At 40.5% G+C, this 20,638-nt stretch overlaps 1 protein-coding gene and 1 pseudogene across 2 annotated transcripts; one reads left to right on the top strand and one right to left on the bottom strand.

Annotated features, from left to right (window-relative positions):
* The first annotated feature begins 9,086 nt into the window (after positions 1 to 9,086).
* Positions 9,087 to 11,880, top strand: LOC125532456 (cytochrome P450 89A2-like; annotated as a pseudogene).
* A 3,615-nt stretch (positions 11,881 to 15,495) lies between these two features.
* On the bottom strand, positions 15,496 to 19,864 carry LOC147982713 (tau-cadinol synthase-like). 2 transcript variants are annotated; one of them, XM_087539322.1, is made up of 7 exons: positions 19,772 to 19,864; positions 18,823 to 19,081; positions 18,229 to 18,598; positions 17,605 to 17,823; positions 16,554 to 16,689; positions 16,148 to 16,396; positions 15,496 to 15,777 (listed from the first exon to the last, which is right to left on the bottom strand). In XM_087539322.1, exons 1-7 carry the CDS (start codon positions 19,862 to 19,864, stop codon positions 15,496 to 15,498), a joined length of 1,608 nt encoding a protein of 535 aa, XP_087395448.1. The 2 variants fall into 2 exon arrangements, with proteins under 2 accessions (XP_087395448.1, XP_087395449.1); XM_087539323.1 differs by having other exon boundaries at positions 16,181 to 16,396.
* Between the last annotated feature and the right edge of the window lie 774 nt (positions 19,865 to 20,638).

Genomic DNA, 20,638 nt, shown 5'->3' with positions numbered 1-20,638 from the left:
GCCGCGCCGCCGCCACCAGCCCGCATAGGCGACGCCGGTCAGGGGTCCACCAGGGACGGCCGCGTCAAGGAGGAGAAGCCAGACGACGACGGCGACAACGGCGACGACAGCGACTACTCCGCTTTTAGCCAGTTCCTTTTTTAATTATATATATTATGTAATAAAACCCCGCTTTTTTAATGTAATATATGCCGAACTTCGCCGAACTTTGAACTTTGCTATATTTTTTAATTTTTTGAACGCGCCTGGGGACGGCCCTGGGGCCGGCGGCTGGGGACCAACTCGCTCTCAGACCGATTTTTTGCGCCGGCTCACCCCTAGAGGGCGATTTTAGGCGCCCCCTAGAGGGCCAACGGCTGGAGATACTCTTATAAACAGGAGAAGGAGAACAAAGAAAATGCTTATATTCTACTCCATGATTGAACTGTGTGCTCTGGTTGCTGCCGCTGCCTGTGGAGGAAGGATAGGTAGTCAGTTGTGGCTGCTCCACCACCGGAGACCTGGGGTAGCAGCCCCTGCTCACCACGGTGGATCCGCCACTTGACTCCATCATCAGTAGTAGAGTTCAACTTCATCTTTGTGTTGATGCTCAAAAGTGGCACGTTTATAAAGAGTGGTTTGAAGGTATGTCAAGAGTAATTTAAACTTACTATTGCAAGTCACTATGAGATGGCTCTCTTCGAGAAGATCAAGATGAATATGAAGATGGTCTAAAATGTAGTTCGGATGCAGAAGTTATGACAACTTCAGAGATGCTCATGTTGACACCAGATTAAAGAATGGCTTGAAACCCAATTAAGATGTCCTCGTATGGAAATATGATCAACACAAATTGTCTTCGTCTCGTCAAAACGGCCGATTTTGATATAAAAACGTCCCAATCCGAATGCGTATGCAAAAGTTAGAGCTATCAGAGTGCGGCCCTGTCACGAGGCAAGATGTGGCGCGCCCCACCCGACATAGGTCTGATGGGTAGCGCGAGCGAACAGGTGTTCTGCGTGACCGTTTTGGCCCAGAATATGGCCTCAAATCGAAAAATGTTCAACATGAAAGTTGTTCGTCACGTCGAAACGGTCAAGATTGCTTTTGGGCTCGTTTCCATCCGAGATCGTTTACCACCACAAAAAGGACCCGCAAAGTGCAGCCAGTTTAAACCGAACAGTTTTGGAAAGTTCGGACAAACCAATCCGAATTTGACTAGGGTTTTGGACGTGAATCCAAGCCTTTTCCGTGCACGGGAAGTCCAGCTGCCTCTTATATACCTAAGGGTTGACGGCCAATTGAACAAGACACAATCGATCAATTCATCTATCATTTTTTATCTTTTATCTTTTCTCCTTAACCCTAGTTCTTCTTCTTCCTCGTTCTTCGTCTATTCTTTTTCTTTGCAGGGCGGCGAACCTCGAGGCCCTAGGGGCGATCAGGTCGACCTAGGGCAGCCCATAGCCACCGTGTGTCCAGACGGGGTCCCTCCCGGGCGTGCGGAGTTTCGGGTCTTCAAAAGCGCCCACCGGATTGCCTGCGTACCGCGCTTCCGGTCGGGTCTCCTTCGACGTGAGCTGCGGTGCATCACCCTCGGCATCGAGGGTACACGGTGACGTGTTCGTGTGCAAACACACTTTTTGGTGACTCCACTGGGGGTGTTCGCACACGAACACATCACCGTGTACCCTCGACGCCGAGGGTGATGCACCACAGCTCACGTCGAAGGAGACCCGGCCGGAAGCGCGGTACGCAGGCAATCCGGCAGGCGCTTTTGAAGACCCGAAACCCCGCACGCCCGGGAGGTACCCCGTCTGGACGCGCGGCGGCTATGGGCTGCCCTAGGTCGACCTGATCGCCCCTAGGGCCTCGAGGTTCGCCGCCCTGCAAAGAAGAAGAACAGACGAAGAACGAGGAAGAAGAAGAACTAGGGCTAAGGAGAAAAGATAAAAGATAAAAAATGGTAGATGAATTGATCGATTGTGTGTTGTTCAATCGGCCGTCACCCCTTAGGTATATAAGAGGCGGATGGACTTCCCGTGCAAGGAAAAGGCTTGGATTCACGTCCAAAACTCAAATTCGGATTGGTTTTGTCCGAACTTTCTAAAACTGTTCGGTTTAAACTGGCTGCACCTTGCGGGTCCTTTTTGTGGTGGCAAACGATCTCGGATGGAAACGAGCCCAAAAGCAATCTTGACCGTTTCGACAAGACAAACAACTTTCATGTTGAACATTTTCCATTTGATGCCATATTCTGGGCCAAAATGGTCACGCAGAACACCTGTTCGCTCGCGCTGCCCATCAAACCTATGTCTGGTGGGGGGGGGCACATCTCGCCTCGTGACAGGGCCGCACTCTGATAGCTCTAACTTTTGCATACGAACTCGCATTGGGATGTTTTTTATATCAAAATCGGCCGTTTTGATGAGACAAAGACAATTTGTGTTGATCATATTTCCATATGAGGACATCTTAATTGGGTTTCAAGCCATTCTTTAATCTGGTGTCAACATGAGCATCTCTGAAGTTGTCATAACTTTTGAATCCGAACTCCATTTTAGACCATCTTCATATTCATCTTGATCTTCTCGAAGAGAACCTTCTCATAGTGACTTTCAATAGTAAGTTTGAATTACTCTTGACATACCTTCAAGCCACTCTTTATAAACATGCCACTTTTGAGCGTCAACACATGCCCCCCTGTTTTCCGGCAAAGCTAGCGTGCCGAAAAATAACTTGTACCAAGTTTGTTATAAGGACGATATCAACACTCCATCAGCCATTTATATGTCCTTAGGACGATAAGTATATATCGACCATGTCTTATGTGAACTTTCTGATGCAAACTTGGGTGAAACCTTCTCAGCTTCATTAACAATCTGGTGATAAAGTACCATAGATATGTATCTCAAGGTCATCCTCCAAACCATATTGTTCACCCTTTTGCTAGGATTTTGTAGATAATCAACAATACTTTCTCCAATCCTTACTTTCGCTTGCTTACGATGTAACTTTTCTAGTAGATGATTTTTCATATAAAAAACTTTTTCATCCGAGTTAGTATGCAAAAGTTATGCCCATTTTTACAAATTTCAGAGAGATTTTGCAAATAAAGTCAAAATTCACATTTGCAAATTTTCCCAACAACTAGACCATATATCACATGGTAAACTTATTTTCTTTTATTTTTTGACATTTCCATCATTTTCTTTTATTTTTTTAAAAACTGAAAAGTTGAAACCTATATTTAAATACGAATCCAATAATATAATTTTTTGTGACATGCATTGACATTTGCTAGTCAAATATGTGATTAAATTTTGACTAAAAATATGGGAGGGACTAATAAACCATACTCAAAAGTCAAAAGTATTTTCTTTTTGGCCTACTCGACAGTTGGCGATACATAAATTCCCCAACCGTCGATGCATGACCAATAAATTGGGGATTTCTATCCTCTAGGTTATCTTTTAGTTTAAGCATTTAAGTTTCTGTTATCCACAGAAAGGTCCCTGTAATATCTGTTAAGCCCTCAGGCTTAGTTCATCATGCACTATAGCGCTCAACTTCAACTCTCAAGTTGTCTATACTCCTGCGATTTGTAGTACAACTCTCTGTTTTAGCACTTTAACCATCAGGTTATTACTATTTGTATTCTATAAGCCCTCGGTTTTAGAAAACATACGTGGGAGAACCTCAGTTCATCCTAAATTACATAAAATAACTATACACCATTTTTTTAATGGCAATACCACTGCAAAAGAATGTATTGCTTATATTTCAGCTCCTATTTTTTCTGGAATTTAAGACATCAATTATGTTTTTACCGCAAACATTCTATATGACATGTGATTTTAGGACAACTATATTTTTGCAGTCGAAAACAATTTTTCTTGCAAATCTTAATGAAACTCAAATAAGAATTATAAATTGTCATACTTCATATGACATGCCCAAATTTTATTTGTGAATCACAAGGTATTGGTGGCATCTACTGCACCGTTTGCAGATTATCCATCATTATTGTGAGGTCTACATCTTGTTACCAACAAGATGACTACCTTCAAAGTGCTCTTCCAAATATCAATATTAGCTGTGACTACCCTCAAGATATCATAAGGTAATACTGGCATCTACTGCAAAATTTTGTAGACTATCCGCTATTACTGTAAGGTCTACATCATGTCCCTCTGATAGATGATTACATTCAAAGTGATTTCATAAATTTAGCATAATATAAGGTAATAGAGATATGAACATCTACTGACAAAAGTCAGACTATGTTTCCTATTACTGTGAGATCTACACCGCATTTGGTGATTATCTTAAAAGTGTTATCTATTTAATTTGTAGTATACACATAAGACCCCAATAGCATCAGCTACATTTATAAAATTTGCTCCTCACAAGCATTTGTTGTTGTTCACTAAAATGATTTGCTCTCATAGTAAATATAGTTCTCGCACACTTGATATATACCAAAATGGTATTGTGTGCTAATATCAACTAGTCAAGCCTCATTTTGCTTGAATATGTCATAGAAAACTATGCAAATATTTGCATATACTAGTGATTACCTTCTATTACATAGGTAAAATACATGGCAGTGAAGCCTATGTCACTATTTATAATTATAGTGTTGCCCATCCATCAAGATGGATTGCATAATTATGGAAACGATTGAGTGTCTCAACACTTTTGCAATGTCCACATCACATTATGGTTAAACTTTCACAGTGACTAACAAATGTCATACATGCAATGCGGTGACTCTAAAGTTGCAACACTCATATGCATTTTATGTGTCCCAACTTCACTTAGTTCTCAAACTAAGTACATAATGGATGACATTTTATTCACCTTGAATATTTCCCTTAATATAAACATGATGCCTTGAGCATATCACGAATGATTACCCATTCGTTTTTCAAGACTTCAAGTCATCGCAGCTCACAATTATGTCACTTAATCAACCTCAAGTTGAGATCTCGTGGTCAATGTTTTCATATGCCTTAAATACACTTTACATCCTCTTATGATGGTACTACAAATTTCCATGATGAAGAAATATAGAATTTCTTAAAATCATCATATCCACCCAACAGATGATATACCATTATTTGAAATATTTGCTAGTACTGAGAATACTATGCAAGTCAGTGGTCTCAAAAATGAACCACGAGGAATTCAAAGTAAAGTGTAGGCTAAAAGACAAAATTACCTCTTAATAGGGAATATATCGTTTTCAAATGATCACAAAGAAAATTCTCCAGTTTGTCAAATGTGTGGTTATACAAACATCATACCTATGATTACCAAACCCTCAAACATATGGTCAAACGACACCACAAATTTTAAAAGGCCAATAAGTTAAATGGGATAAATTTGCAAATTTGCAAATAACAACAAAATTCTGGTAAAGGATTGTTCTCAGAATCTTCATCAGAAGGAGAACAAAATCTAGTGCGGAAAATGGAGGATGAAAACATTTGCACTCAAAAATATCGGAGACCCTCAGGTAATCTCCTAACTGTCCCAATATATTATTAGCCCATACTTGTACTACTACATGTAGTAAAATGTCCAATATCATATCCATTGGATACAATATGCGATAAAGTTGAATGTATGTTCCAATTCATACTCAATATTGTTGCATACACAATGATTTTCTAAGTATTAATAAATTAAATATTAGGCTTGATAGCCTTAGCCATCCTGGTTTGGGGATGATTAGAAAATTGTTGACAATTCGGTTGGTCACAACTTAACAAATTGCAAAAATATTCCCCAGATCATCAGATTATATGTGCACCACATGTGCCATAGGGGAAATAAGTTTTAAGGCACTCTCACCTTAAAATTCTAAGCATGACACTTATTCTTCCTTGAACACATTCAAAAGATATGTCTGGATTGCTTAACCATTATCTGGGGTAATTTAGATACTTCATGGTACTCATATACACATTCATAAAATGTTTTTAAGTGTGTCTCTTATCACACGCAACAATGCATGATCTTACTAAAAAAATTGCTCAACTTATCAAAGTAAGAGCAAATTCTCTTGAAAACAGGATCTATAAACCCATTCAAATGAACAATGTTGTTGAACTCATTCAATGAGCATTTTTTTGCATTAAGTACTTTATGTACATACCCAAAATGGTTTAGCTAAATTTCTTATCAAAGAGAGTTAAATGAATTACATGACCACTTTTAAAGAATTGTAAAATTACCAGCCTCTTGCTGCACACATACGGCCTTACACACCGTAAGTATGATCTAAATCATACCAACTGCATATCATACTACTTTCCCTTGTAGTTACTACGTGGAAATCAAAAAAGTATTTCTTATCTGCGATAATTCGGTTACATGCCGATATCACCACTCCAGCGTACATCAATGGGCACTCGCAAAAATTAGGGATCTATGTGAGGAATAACAATTTTTATCCGTCAATCAAAATTATTCATAGCCTGTATGCTGATTGCATCAGCAATAAGGATATTTTCCGGCATTAGGGGGAGATAAGTACCACAAAGAATGACAAGAAATAAATTAGAAATGCTATTGACATTCTATCCTTATATCCACGTACTCAAAGAATATGAACTAGAAGTTTAGAGAATCATATATTTGCAACACATTGCAAATCTGCCACATACATTTACGGATGACAACGTGTCACTAAATTCTATATTCCTGCAGTAAAGTATCAGAAAAAGTGGAGGTACCTGATAAACCACTCTTCTTCCCAAATGAGAGCAAGAGGGGGAGAAAATCTGACAAGACGAGATATAAGTTCTCATATGCTTCCGCAGAAACAGAGGAAATCAAATCCTCAACCAGTAAATGTAATTCAACATCAAATTGAAAGACACCTCACTGGATGCTCATCATCCAAAGCCCGGCATAAATGTGCATAAATATTTTGGTGACGGGACATCGAAACACCTTGACTCCATTTGTTGTAGAAAATCACGAGGAGTTAAAAGGAATAAATATTTTATCCACAAACTTCAATGATTCCACCAGGATCATATAAACTAAAGACTACATTTGTCGACATATATTTCTTCTCAATTTGCTAAAACCTTTTGGGCCCAGAACCAAAAGCCATGGTAGAGTGCCTCTTGCACTCATATTGGTTCACATAAAATGAAGCAAGTAATGAAGAATAGCACTCGCTCAACAAATGAGTGGTATTTACCGCAGTAATACCTACTCCTCATAAGTATCTTCCGTACGAAATACTAAAAACTTCTCATTCATAGACAAAGTCAATGAGGTGGTGAGAAAGCGAGGCTTGTAGCAAAGGGTTCACGCAGAGACCCGACATCAATTATGATGTAACATACCCTCTTGGTATGAGTGGAATTATGTTTCGATACTAAATATCATTGGCAATAAAAATAACAATATCCATGTAGTTAATGGGTGTTAATGAAGTGATATCAGGACCTGAAGTTCTATATCTCACTAATGTCAAAGCACTCATATAATTGCAAACTACGCCAGGCCTAGCACTATATTTTCTATCTTTGTTCAGAGTGTAAACCCCAACAAAAGGTATATGGTTGATATAGGAAATATCAGCTTATATCTCAAGCTCACAATAAATCATGGATATTTCCATCAGGAAATACAAGATATGGCCATGATATGATATAATGATATTGGATCTTTCTTTGATCCCAACAATACCATATCAATGATTGAATTTGCTGGAATAGCCTTCATATGGAAGTCATATAAATGGGCTTTAACGGCTATTTCCAGTTATCATTCTGACATAATCGCTTTATCTAAAAGCATTGCAAAATATGCATGGCTTAGCAGAATGATTAACCACACTCAAAATCATGTGGTTAAGATTCATCAGAATCACATAACTTGATTTATCAAGACGCTACCACTTGTGTTACTCAATACCTACAGGTTATATGAAGAGCAATATCATAAAGTACATTGCTCGAAAATTACTTATCCTCACGAATTATAGAAAGTGAGGAAACAATATGCAAACAACATACTTTGGAAATCTTACAGGTTATTCATAATTTCATGATCATATCAATGGAGTTTGTATTACACATTCTCCAGGTTTGCAAAGTTCAGGGGGAGTAATTTCCCAAATCTATAACCTATTAACAATCCTAAGATTGCATATATTGTACTCTTTTTCCCTTCATGAGTTTTCCCTAATGGTTTCTCATAAAGGTGTTTAACGAGACAATCTAAACACAAGTGCCTATATATGTCATATCATTTTCTCCTTATATTTTTTCCACTGGGTTTTAAAGGAGTTTTCAATGGCATATCATATCACACTCTTTTCCCTTATGAGTTTTCTATCAAAGCTTCTCATAATGGATTTTAGTGAGGCAATATCTTATCAAAGATCATACGTCATACTTTCTATTTTCCCTATCGGGGTTTTTAAAGAAAGTACTCAAGACATTTTTTTTGAGGGAAAGTACTCAAGACATATTAATTGTTCTCTAAACTCATCGATGAGTTTTCTCCTTCTTGAAAGGTTTTTCTCATATGAGTTATCAAGAGACAATAATCATTATATGTTGCATCATTTTCTCCTTATTATTTTTCCCACTGGGTTTAAAGGACTTTTAGCAACATATCTGCATTATTCTCCTCATATTTTTCCCACAGGGTTTTTGGAGGAGACAGTCAAGATTATTCAAAGAATTTGTCAAGATGATGGATATACCAAAGAAGAGACGTTGTACAAGGGGGAGTGTTAAGAATAGAATAGTTGATTACAGTTAAGCTAATTAGGATTAAGTTAATTGTTAGATACGTTGCTTGGTTCTCAAGCAACCATGTACTTCCTTGGCTCTCAAGGCAACTATGTAATTTCTTGGCTCTCAAGTAACTATGTGTGTGTACTTCCGCCTGGGTATAAATAGCCCACTTCTATCATCAATAAAGACTGATGGATCATCTTTTATTCAAACTATCTCGTTCTTTATTTTCTACTTTAAACAGATAGCATTAAAATGGCATCAATGGAGCTCAACTACCCCGTGCCATGCCCATGCGTGCGTAAATATGGCAGGCGCGGCTCAGTCCATCAAGCCATGGCAGACCTGCTCCTCCTTATGCTTCCCTTGGCTTTTCTCTTCTTCCTCCTCCACCATGCATCGCCAATCAAGGCCCTCCTCACGAGGGCCAAGTCGGTTCTAGCGCCAGAGCTCTCCACGGTGTGGAAGCCGCAGCCCGCTAGTATCTTCGTCACCGACCACGAGACGGCGCATAGCCTTCTCGTGCACGGCAGTGCCGACGGCTCCTTCTCCAACCGCCCACCATCCATTTCTCCAAGCGCCATCCTCTCGCGCCGTCAATACCAGAACATCACCTCCGCTCTGTTGGCGCCGCCTTCTCGCAACGCCGCACTTTTTCCGCCTCGAGCTGCCTTACACAACTCTCTCTTCTCACTTTGTCCTTCTCTCAAGAACACACACACGTTGGAACTCTACACACACACGCCAAGGCAGACCAGCCGCTAGCTTTGCCGGCCGGGAGGCTCTTCACCTTGGTGAAACAAGAGACTACATATTTTCCCTCAGCCCTCACGGGTCACGGCCTCCCTTCTCATTACTGAATATGACATATATATACAAAAGTGACTCACGCAGGCACTAAACACAGCCAGGCCACTAAGTCACGTACTCACACATGACCCCCTCTCTCTCACCTAGAATCGCTCCAGGATCGGCACGATCGGTGGCTTCACAGCTTGTGCGCTAACTAACTTATGCATGCAAAGTAATCAACAGCTAACTACATGCACACCCCTTGACCAGCTAACAACCTCCATGCGGCCACTACTTACCCACGAAGCTGGCTAACCACTTGCATGCATCTAACTAATCCATTCAGCCAGCCGGTTCACTTTGCGGTCCATGCGCTTGTCGCATCACACGACTTTGCTGCCTCATGCAACACTGCAGCTTCGCACTGCCGTCGGCATCTCGCTGTGCTCGCCGCATCGCAAGGCAGTTCGGCATATCTCCTTCTCGGCACGCCTTTGTCGAAGCAACACCGGACTAGCTACTCTAGACCATCTACACTATATGCAAAACTTAAAACAAATATGCAGATACAAAACACGCTCCCTATGGTGAGCACCGGCGCACCATTCGTCACAACCTCACATCGGAGGTCCTTCACCCGACGCGGCTCCACCGGTACGCGTCGGCACGCCGCGGTGCACTTTGTGGTCTCGTCGCGGACCTCGCCGAGCAGAGGAAAAACGGCGTGGTCCATGCGGCCGAGAGCATCCGATACGCCATGTTTGGGCTCATCGCCACCATGTGTTTCGGTGATGGCATCGACAATACCCACGTCCGTGTCATGGCCGACGCTAAGAGTGACCTCGTCAAGTCCCTAGCTACCGCGCGCGTGTTCGCGCACGCGAAGCTCCCGGCAGTGACTAGGTTCATTTATCGTAATCGTTGGAAGAAGCTAGCCGCCCTGCGACAGCAGCAGGAGGAGACGTACCTACCGCTCATAGATTCCCGTCGCGGCCGGCACCGGCAACCTAGCGAGACGCCGGTGTATGTGGACAGGCTCATCGACCTCGCGGTGCCGGACGACCACAATCAGGACCCAAGGCGGCATCGAAGAAGGCTGTCCGACGGTGAACTCGTGGGCATGTGCTCCGAGTTTGTTGGTGCTGGAACCGACAGCCTCAGCGCTGCAGTGGATCATGGCCAACTTAGTGAAGCGCCCTGACATACAGGAGGCCGTCCGGAGGGAGAACGATGCCGTCGTGAATGCAGACGCCGACGAAGTGAGCGAGAATGTTCTTGGGGAGCTGGAGTACCTACACGCTGTGGTCATGAAGACACTCCGGCTGCATCCGCCGACGTCTTTTGCATTCAGGCAGGTGATGGAAGAGGACCATGTGGTTCACAATGGCCAGCGTATTCCGGTGGGCACCAAAGTGTACTTCCCACTGGCGGCTATAGCACGAGACAGCACAGCGTGGGACAACCCTGATGAGTTCAAGCCACAACGGTTCCTGGCCTCCAAAGGTGCATCAGAAGGAACCGACAACACGATCAAAATGATGCCTTTCGGTGGTGGTCGGAGGATATGCCCTGGCAGGGGTGTCGCGATGCTGCACTTAAGCTACTTCACCGCCAACCTCGTGAGGGAGTTCCGGTGGAGGGAGGGAGAAGGTGAGCTTGCCGTCGATCTCCAGCTGCATGTTGAGTTCTTCACTGTCATGAAGCGGCCATTGTGTGCTCACCTAGAGCTTTGAGGAACAGAGATCAAAACTAGAGTTAATTAGCTGGCCAAAGTCTCTTGGTTGTACCGTGTTTGCTAATAAGGAGCCATATGAATGTTTTTTCAGCATTAGTCGATTTCCACCGTACGCAGAGTGTCGAACCGAGACGGAGCGTCGCCAGCGAGGACTTGCCAGGAATGGGTCGGAGCAGGCAACAAAGTCGCTACATCGTAGGCGGAGGTGAGATAGAGGCTTTACTAGTTCGGCTGATTGGCAGTTGTTGGCGTAAAGAAAACTGGAACACATGATTATGTATCTGTTAATGCCGTAATAGTTGTGGTTAAGTTAGCTATTCCTTAAACCATGCACTTGAGCAGGCTAGGCATTTCTTATTCAAACATTATGATGAAAATAATTAATATTGTTAACCATTCAAAAACACTTTGTCAATAGGAAAAAGTATTATACGCATAAATGAATGTTATGCATTTTCATAATTCCCTTTAACATTTGTAAATCCACCAATTAACTCATGCTCCTACCTATAAAAAGAATCTAAGATTAATAATGCATATGCTATTTACATAAATAATAAGATATTTTTAAATTAATCAATCCGGATACAGAGGCATATATTAATGTTTGTAGCTTTGTTACCCCATAATGTGCGATGTTCCCTATTTATATCCATGCAAAACTTTATGCAGTAGGATACAAGACGTGTGACATTTTTTCAATAAAATTCTAGTTCCAATACACTTGTCCAAGTTTTATTGTGTCCAACACGGATGGCAAATGAAACTTGTCAATCTCACTAGCAAATTCTAGCTAGGTCCACTTGTCGAGTTGACGGTCATGTCAATGCGAAAGAAGGGCATAGCTGTCAACTTGTCACCCTAAAATCTAACCATGTCAACAATGGAGGTAGGTGAATTCGTGATAGCAGAGGAAGAAGAAAATAATAATTGTGTCATGTCAAAGTATACAAATGAGCTTTGTTTTTCAAAATAAACAGCCTGAATTCTTCAAGGATAAAGTAGCTACAAATAAATCAAAGTGTTCGTCCTAGTAAATTCTATTTTTGTTACTAGGTTACTGCCACGCTTCTGCCACGTTTGGAATTGGCTAGTTCAATTTCTACTTTTCTCCTCCAACGATTCAGCTGTCCCCCCTCCTTTCCTGCAGTATACGTATACCCTAAAAAGCTTTGTTGGTTGTTTGCTAAAATGTACCATGTCCCTGGTGTATTATGAGATCGTATTTGCTAATGAATTCTTGGTACTGTTGTTTAGTTAGTTGTTTGAAGTCCGATAAACTTTTGTGATATATATCAGTATGAATGAAATTATTGACTATGTCTTTCAAAAAGAAATGTCTTTCTTCATGGGGCCCACTTTTGAAGCTCGCCCCGGGCCTCGGAAAAGTCAGGACCGGCCCTGATCACATGCTTATCCATTATCCATGATGCAAGTGTATGAACATGCGTGAAGGATGTTGGACACCGAAGAATTAATTAAGGCTCTAAAGTGTTAGCTATAAATTGGCCTATACATCATTCTCAACATGGCTTAGAATGGCCAGATTGTCTTAGCTATACCTTTGCTGGTTTGTCGGGTTATTATAGCGGGTGGATGCAGGGCCATTAATACAGATGGATGCCGCGCTACTCCTATAGATATTATAAATATGTGAGATCTATCGGGTATGTTCTTGTTTGAATGGTTATTCTTGCTTGTCAGGCCACTCTTTATTTGTCTTTTTACATTCATAATAGCTTAACATCAGTCGCCTGAAAGTCCAATTTGGATTGTTCGATTTTCGCTAGAAGGAAGCATGCGCCAGAGGGAAGGAAGAAGCAGCCGCTGGCTCGCCGGAGTGAAAGAAGGAGTTCGCTGGCAGGCTACCCCATCATCTTTCGTTGATGGAGGGTGGGAGGAGGTTGGGTGGCACCACGGCTGTGGTGTAAGTTCGCCGGAAAAAAACTGGTCATCGCCGGGGCTAGAGGGATGGCCAAAGGCAGCAGCATTTTGGTGGGAGGAGGTTGAGGGGAGGGCGGGGCGGTGAGGCTGAGCGGGAGCGCTGCTGGCCGCGGGTGGTGGTGGCCGACAGTTCGGCCAGTGGTACGTTCGGCGGTTGGGGGAAGAAGAAGAAGGTTGTCTGGAGGTTGGAGAAGTAATCTGCACCACCTGTATTCCATCCTATGGCTGAATCGAATGACCAAAATTGAAATTTTAGTTAACTGGCCACTAGCCATTCCCTTTACTACGTCGTTGTTTGTAGAATAACCCTGACGCTATGGCTAAGGCACATCTATAGATCCGGGAAGAGCCAGGCCAAGATCGATATGTAATGAAGAGTACTGATCTCAGTGAGCTGTGCTACATGCTTACGGTCATCAAGGAGGTGTTTAGGTTGCATCCTCCTACTCTACTGCTCGTCCCAAGAGAGACAAGTGAAGACTGTGAAATCATGGGCTATGACATGCCTAAAGGCACCAATATCTTCATTATTGTTTTTTTCTAATTTCCCGAGATCCTAAATTATTCCCAAATAGACGAAGAAGAAAATAGGGCCAAGGTACTATTGGAGATGCGCAAAAAATATCCATCGGGAGATGGCGCTGACGCTAACGCTCGCAAGGCGGTTTTGCAGGCAATTTCACAAAATCCTTTTTTTCGTTGAGCACATAACCCTGTTTGGGCCGATTGACTCTGAGAGCGAGCGAGGGATCGTTCAAGCTGGAGATGTTTGAGAATAACAACGTGGATTATTATGGAACACATTTTGAACTCACCTCTTTCGACACTGTTCAACATCGCCACCGTAGAGATTGTCTTGGCAAATCTTCTCCACGACTTTGACTGATGCTAATTCCCGATGAGCCAATTGAAGAGTCACTGAACATGTCTAAGAAATTTGGGATCACCGTAAGCAGGAAGTTTGACCTTCGGCTACTAGCTATTCCATGCCCACGCTCCAAAGCTATTTCGATATACACATGGAATGTATATAGCAATAATTATGTAGAGCACCTTTATTGAACCGGAATGTTTTTGTTGCTCTGTAGTTTGTACATCTTTACATGTTTGTATAGCTCTTGTTGGACTATCAGACTATTTTTCATATTATTTTGACTGACATTGGCTATGTCAAATAATATCTCTATGCAAATATTTGCATGTACCTCTATGTAAAAAAGTATGAGCAAGCTTATCCATGAGTCAAGTTTGATATATGCACAACTCTTTCAATCTTTGAAACTAGATCGACGTATGTTCTGCAAAATGGTGAGAACATAAACTGCGAAAGAAAATATAAGTTTCCATAGCTATTGTACAGCTAATATATATGAACAACTCACGACTATCACGAGTTCATTTTAAATGTTCCGTATTAGTTACCTTAGTACTGCAATAAAATATCATGTAACATGTCAAAAGTGTTTTAATAATTCATCACAATATACAAAAAATGGATTTTTTTGGGGTAAAAAAGGATGTTATGGGAAGGAAGTAGTGCCCAGTTAAATCAGACATGATGATTCACATCAGCAATGGTCGTGTTCACATCCTGGCAGCCATGGCACCAATAACCATATTCATGACCTCGTTGTGGAAGAACGTCTGCGCTTTGATGGCGAAGATGGCTGCTTGCCAGATAAGAGAACTAGGAGGCCTATGTACAATAAATGTACAAAAGGAGTGAGGGATTAGAGGGACAATAGAGGATGGGGTATTTCGTATCCACATTGATATTATGGTTAGATGGGTTTTGAGGTGGTCTAAAAGAACAACACAGCTGGAAAACACATAGAGCTTCTTCCAAAAGCCGGGATGTAATTGTTATAATAAATAAAATTGTGATGTAAATCAAATCTGAGTTGTGGCCACCCATGTGCATGAGTCTTGGCTGAGAATCTTATAGTTGCTAGTGTCAATGAAAACTTGTTTAAATCTGTGATCATGTAATCTCCACTGCTGTTACTAGTTCTACATGCAACACATTGTGCAACTATATAATTTCTCTGACGAACTCAAAACATACCTAGATATGTTTAGTCCTTTACATAAGATAAAATTTTAGTAGAGATATAATTATAACCAAAATTATCACACTGTAACAAAATGACCCAGTACAACTTTCTTTCACTGTAGCATTTTACATATTATCAGTGAATCACATGCATGCTTATCAACATTGACCTTTTTATGGTTAAAACTAGGGAACAAATACACGATGAATTTGGCCAAGGCCTACATATTCTTCAGGAAGAGCCTCTCAATAGTCCACTGCATATGTGCGCTGTGCGTGTATACATCATTTCTGTTACCATAGAAAAATGTTGTGCTAATCGCTAAGCTAATGAACTGCTGCAATGCAGGGAGAAGATGATTTTCAAAGCGAGCTTGGTTCAGGGTCTTCCATTCTTGTTCTATCAGGGCAACAATTTTGGTAATGGCCACTTCACTTGTCACGTTGTACTCATTGATGTAACACTCTACGGTGCTTGCCAGATCCCCCTTGCATTTTCGACGCTGTATGATGACATCAATAATCATCTTTATGTAAGTATGTATCAATTTAATAATCTTCCATGCACGCACAATGATAGTACAAACTTGGTAACTGAACCCTGCCCCCTTTTCCATAGGTGCCCACACATTTTGATGTGTACAAATTTATAAAAAAAATAGACCAATGAAGTTAAGGTAGCATCACAAAACTGACATTGTTGTAAAATAATTCCAAGTATAATCCATACTATGATTTTTTGTCAAACAAATCACATTTTAGTACTCAAATTGTTGGTCAAAATTATATCTCAATATGCTCGAACTTGACATTCTTACATGTGTGAAAAGTAACATCCAAGCAAAAATTAATTTTGAAATATTATATATATACCTCAAATGCACCGATATCATTCATGAAACGGGAAATCTTCCCGACTGATATGACGACGTCCGGAACACTAGCAGCCCATTTGAGTGCTGGCTTCATCATTGCATCACTCATTCCAGCCATCATACTCACACATATTGTTGGCACGCCGATGTTCAGGCTAGTCAACTTGACCTGATCTACAAAGCTTGGCTTGTGGTTCCTGTGTGACCATTTCGCTTCTTCCAGGTAACCAGTCACGTTATTTTGGACCTGCACGCAAACAAAGAGAGGTAATCCCAAAATTAACGAGAGAGAGAGAGAGAGAGAGAGAGAGAGAGAGATGCACAACCATACACACATACACACAGAGAGAGAGAGATATTTATATGTTATTTTTTACAAGACAGAAAATGGTACATGAAGTTACCGCTTTTTTCAGGTGTGCTATATCGTAGTTCGTATTGGCTGGCATTTCAGCCTCAATATTCTCAAATGTCCTCAGCATCTCCGTATAGAACTTCTTCAAGTACTCCGGTAGAACAAAAGCGGCGCTCTTATCCCATCTGGAAGGCCAATTCACAAAAATAATCTTAAGATAAGTTATGGTAGTTTGACAATTCTTTGTTTGCATGTTAACCTAACCTTTTATTTTTCTATACTCTTCATCTTTCTTCAACACATTAAGAACCACTAGTTTCACTTTGCTCCATGAGGTAAATAGTGTAACATGACATCAAAGATTTCATTATAGTTAATATATCTCATTCGTTACTGCATTTAGATTTTCTTTCATCCACCTCTTATTATGGCAACATATATATATATATATATACATATATTTGTGTTAATAAAATAATAATCTAAGTATGAGTCACATTTCCATTTGAAATTGCAATTGTAAACAGATAGTAGTGAGCATTAGCTCATTACTTGTATGTACCAATGAGTGCTATTGTGTTAAGACTTATGAAGATTGCACGTCAACATGGAATTTTAGCCGTGGATTCATTCATACCCCAATTGATTTTATCTTTTCCTAATAGAGAATTTCCATTAATCATTGCACACCACACATGTAGTATACACTGGGCAAATCGATTATCCACCATTGGATTCAGCTCGTCCACGTCCGGACGCGGTAATTATCTAAAGAATAGTAATATGCTCTTGGTTTGAAGCATGATTTGTATACCACTTTTTTCTTGTTAGAATTGCACTCTTATGGTCGCGGTAATGCAGGGTGTTCAATTACTTCTTCATAAATACTAAAAATAGTTATTATCCAGTACATGCATGTTCATAATTACTTGATCACTTTAAACATCATGGAAAAATCACGTTGCACACATATTTACTGACCGTGATTGCCAGTGATTCTAAGGACATACTGATATGATATGGAATGGTTATCTTAGTGGAATATACATTAGATGCATTGACAATTTGAGAGATAAAATGTAGAGATTAATCAATCCCACCTTTGTATTGCTTCATGTAGCTTCCAACTGTCCTCTAGGGTGGCATGGTTATCATATATGTCATCTAATGTGGTAATCAGTACAATCATCTTTGTGATCATACTTCGAGTGAGCTCAAATTTTGTGTCATAGTACAACACAGAGGCCCATGTATAACCCTCCACCACACGATCGCGGATAAAGCTTAGCTCAATATATCCAGAAAAATGTTTCCACCACCTGCGAATTAATTAAGCAATGTTATCTGAACTAGTACATAAATAGTCCACATAGAATATAACATCGCTAGCCTCATTAAGAGATAAAAGAGACAATGCTCAATTATTATTAAAAGCATGTGCATTCCTCTATCACTACACCGTGCATGTAATTATTCTACAATGCACAGGAACTAATGAAACACTGAAGCGTCATGAACCATTAATGAATATGAATTCTCATATTAATCAAAAATGCGACCACGTAAACTCTTATTTTCAATGATGTTAAGTAGAAGAAATGTAGTAGTAACTAGACTTCTGGTTTTTTGTTTGTTTGAAGATGTAGTATGCGAGGGCAACCACCCGTGAATCATTACTGGGTTACATATATGTTCTGTTTATATAAGAAAGATCAATAACATACCTGGTAATAGCTTTCAGCTCCTTCGAGTGGACAGTTTGCTGAATGTTGAAATCCAATTTGGCAAGCTCCAGTAGGATTGGGTTATGCTCCTCTTGTTCGTACTCTAGGATATAATGTAGCATTTCGACCCTCTTATTTGTCCTTGGCATTGGTATGTGAAGGGCACGTTGGACTTGTTGAGCTAGGGGGGTCTTGAAACTACCACTACATGATTCAAGATGATGCCTTGCAAAAGCTATGGTTTCTTCGAGTGCCAGCTCACCATGAACTAGAAGATGAGATGCATTGTATAGACACAATAGTATCCTGGGCTCATTTGTTATATCATTGATGAAGCTTCCATCTTCAGTTTTGAATCGATTGAAAACATCTATAAATCGATAAATAAATGTTGTTGGTGTTCTCGTGACCACATTGTCAATGGAGCTTCTATTGTTGTAGACATGTCGTCCACATTATGAAATAATTTTGCAAATAAGGTTACCAATCTATTCTTGATAACTCAATTTCTTAGCTAGTTAAAAATTTGTACATCATGACTTTTCGTAACCAACTATGTATAACAAGAAAAAATTGTTAGGAATATACATATACCTGGAGATACCCAGTGTCCATGTTCCCTCAGCAGGCGAAACCGAAGGGCCACTTCATAGAGGTTGTACTTACTAAATTCACTCTTCAGGATTTGCCTCATAGCGGTGTTAATCTGGTCTTCAAAGTGGTGATCGATTCCGAGATGTTGTAGTGTATCCACTAAGGACATTTTTACCACTGTGTCATTGCTGGTTTTAAACAACATACATATGTCTTCCTTCAGTTTTTTTGCCCTAAGCGTCATCCACTGCTTGGATTTCTGCAGTGCATACATTTTTAATTAACCGAAAGGGACAAGGGTTAGCTAGGTAAAAAAATTGTCACCAAAACCAAAAATAGTTGGAAAAAAATCTAACAACTTGTATATCCAATGAAAGAAAATGGACCAAAAGTACATGACTCTATAGAATAACCATATATCCTTTCATTGAGTCCAACTTTCCAACATATGCCAACCAAAGGCTATTCACATGTATCTTCTAAGGGTGTCGGCCGTGGCCAGCATATTTCATTTCAAAAGCATGCATGTGGTTTCAAGTTGCTTCTACTCAAGCATGGAGTTACACTAGACGATGTACGCTATGACTATGAGTGATGTTGATAATATACAAAGTAGACATCTCAATATGACAAATCTGTACTGCTGGATATGTGAAATATAAAGTCTGTACACATATTCAGATACTATAAGAAGTGTCGACTAGTGAAGTACACACGATAAGCAACCGGTTGACATGGATCTCTAGAGGAGCACATATGGTAATTAGAAATGTGTTCCTACTTGGGCCTGCAAGTAGTGGGTGCATGGTGTATATTTTGCAACCTCTTGGGCTGGCCCAGCGTAGATCGGAGTAGTAGGTACTAGTACAAAAATGCATACAATAATTACAAATAAATACCTTCGTGCATGGTGACATTTTGTGCCATAGATAGTTAGATTTTATTATACCTGTAGCGGCGGTGGCTCATATCCAGCAAAGAAGTCGATCCATGGTGAGGGCTCGTAGCTGAACGCAGGAGTAGCAGCACTGCCGGACGCCATGGAAATTAACCGTTGCTTCTTTGTTTTAAAGAATTAGCAGCTTGGGCTATAGATAGTTTTCTTTGGGGAGGAAGGAGAATGTGTGCGTGAGGCCTTTAAATAATGTCCACGCGATGGCAGGTCCATGCATATTTCTCATTGTTAGCAGCCGGCCGACCGAACTATAAAGGCGACCACATGCACTACTAATCTACCTACCTTCCAGTTAATTATCTGGTAGTGCCTTTAGACCCACCCGGTTGATGGGCATAAAAAATCGTGTATTTCCAACGTGGAGAAATCTATTTTAGATTGCTCTACTTGTGACTTGCGCTGTTCCTTAGCCATTTTGTCCGTTTTTACATGTCACATAGTATTGTCATGTTTATGTTCAGAATTTACATACACATACTTGTAACCATCCTCTATATACATGAATCTTTTGTATTCATTATATCTTTTTTTGGCGGTTCATATGTACCTCAGATCAGAAAATTCCAGCCCTTTCTGGGTGCAGTTGTTTGTGGTACATATACTTAATAGACAAAAACTAGTTGCCAAATTTACATTCAACTCATGTCATAATCCAAAATATCACACTAATTTAAACTTGATAGAGCATGTAAAAAAATAAGTCAAAACTATTTTAATTTGTGTAGAATGTAAAAAGAAAGATGATGGACCTGCCAAAGTTAAATCAAAGTTACTTTCAGGAATGTATTCCTTGTCGCATGTGTTATACTAATCTTCATAGGACCGATCCTTGGTCAACGACCATGGCAGCCCCAAGATTGC

This window comes from Triticum urartu, chromosome 2A (genome assembly GCF_056163025.1).
Source record: "Triticum urartu cultivar PI428250 chromosome 2A, HENAU_Tu73, whole genome shotgun sequence".
Taxonomy (NCBI): domain Eukaryota; kingdom Viridiplantae; phylum Streptophyta; class Magnoliopsida; order Poales; family Poaceae; genus Triticum; species Triticum urartu.
Note: the sequence above shows the minus strand (reverse complement) of the source record. Positions and strands in the feature narration are given on the sequence as shown.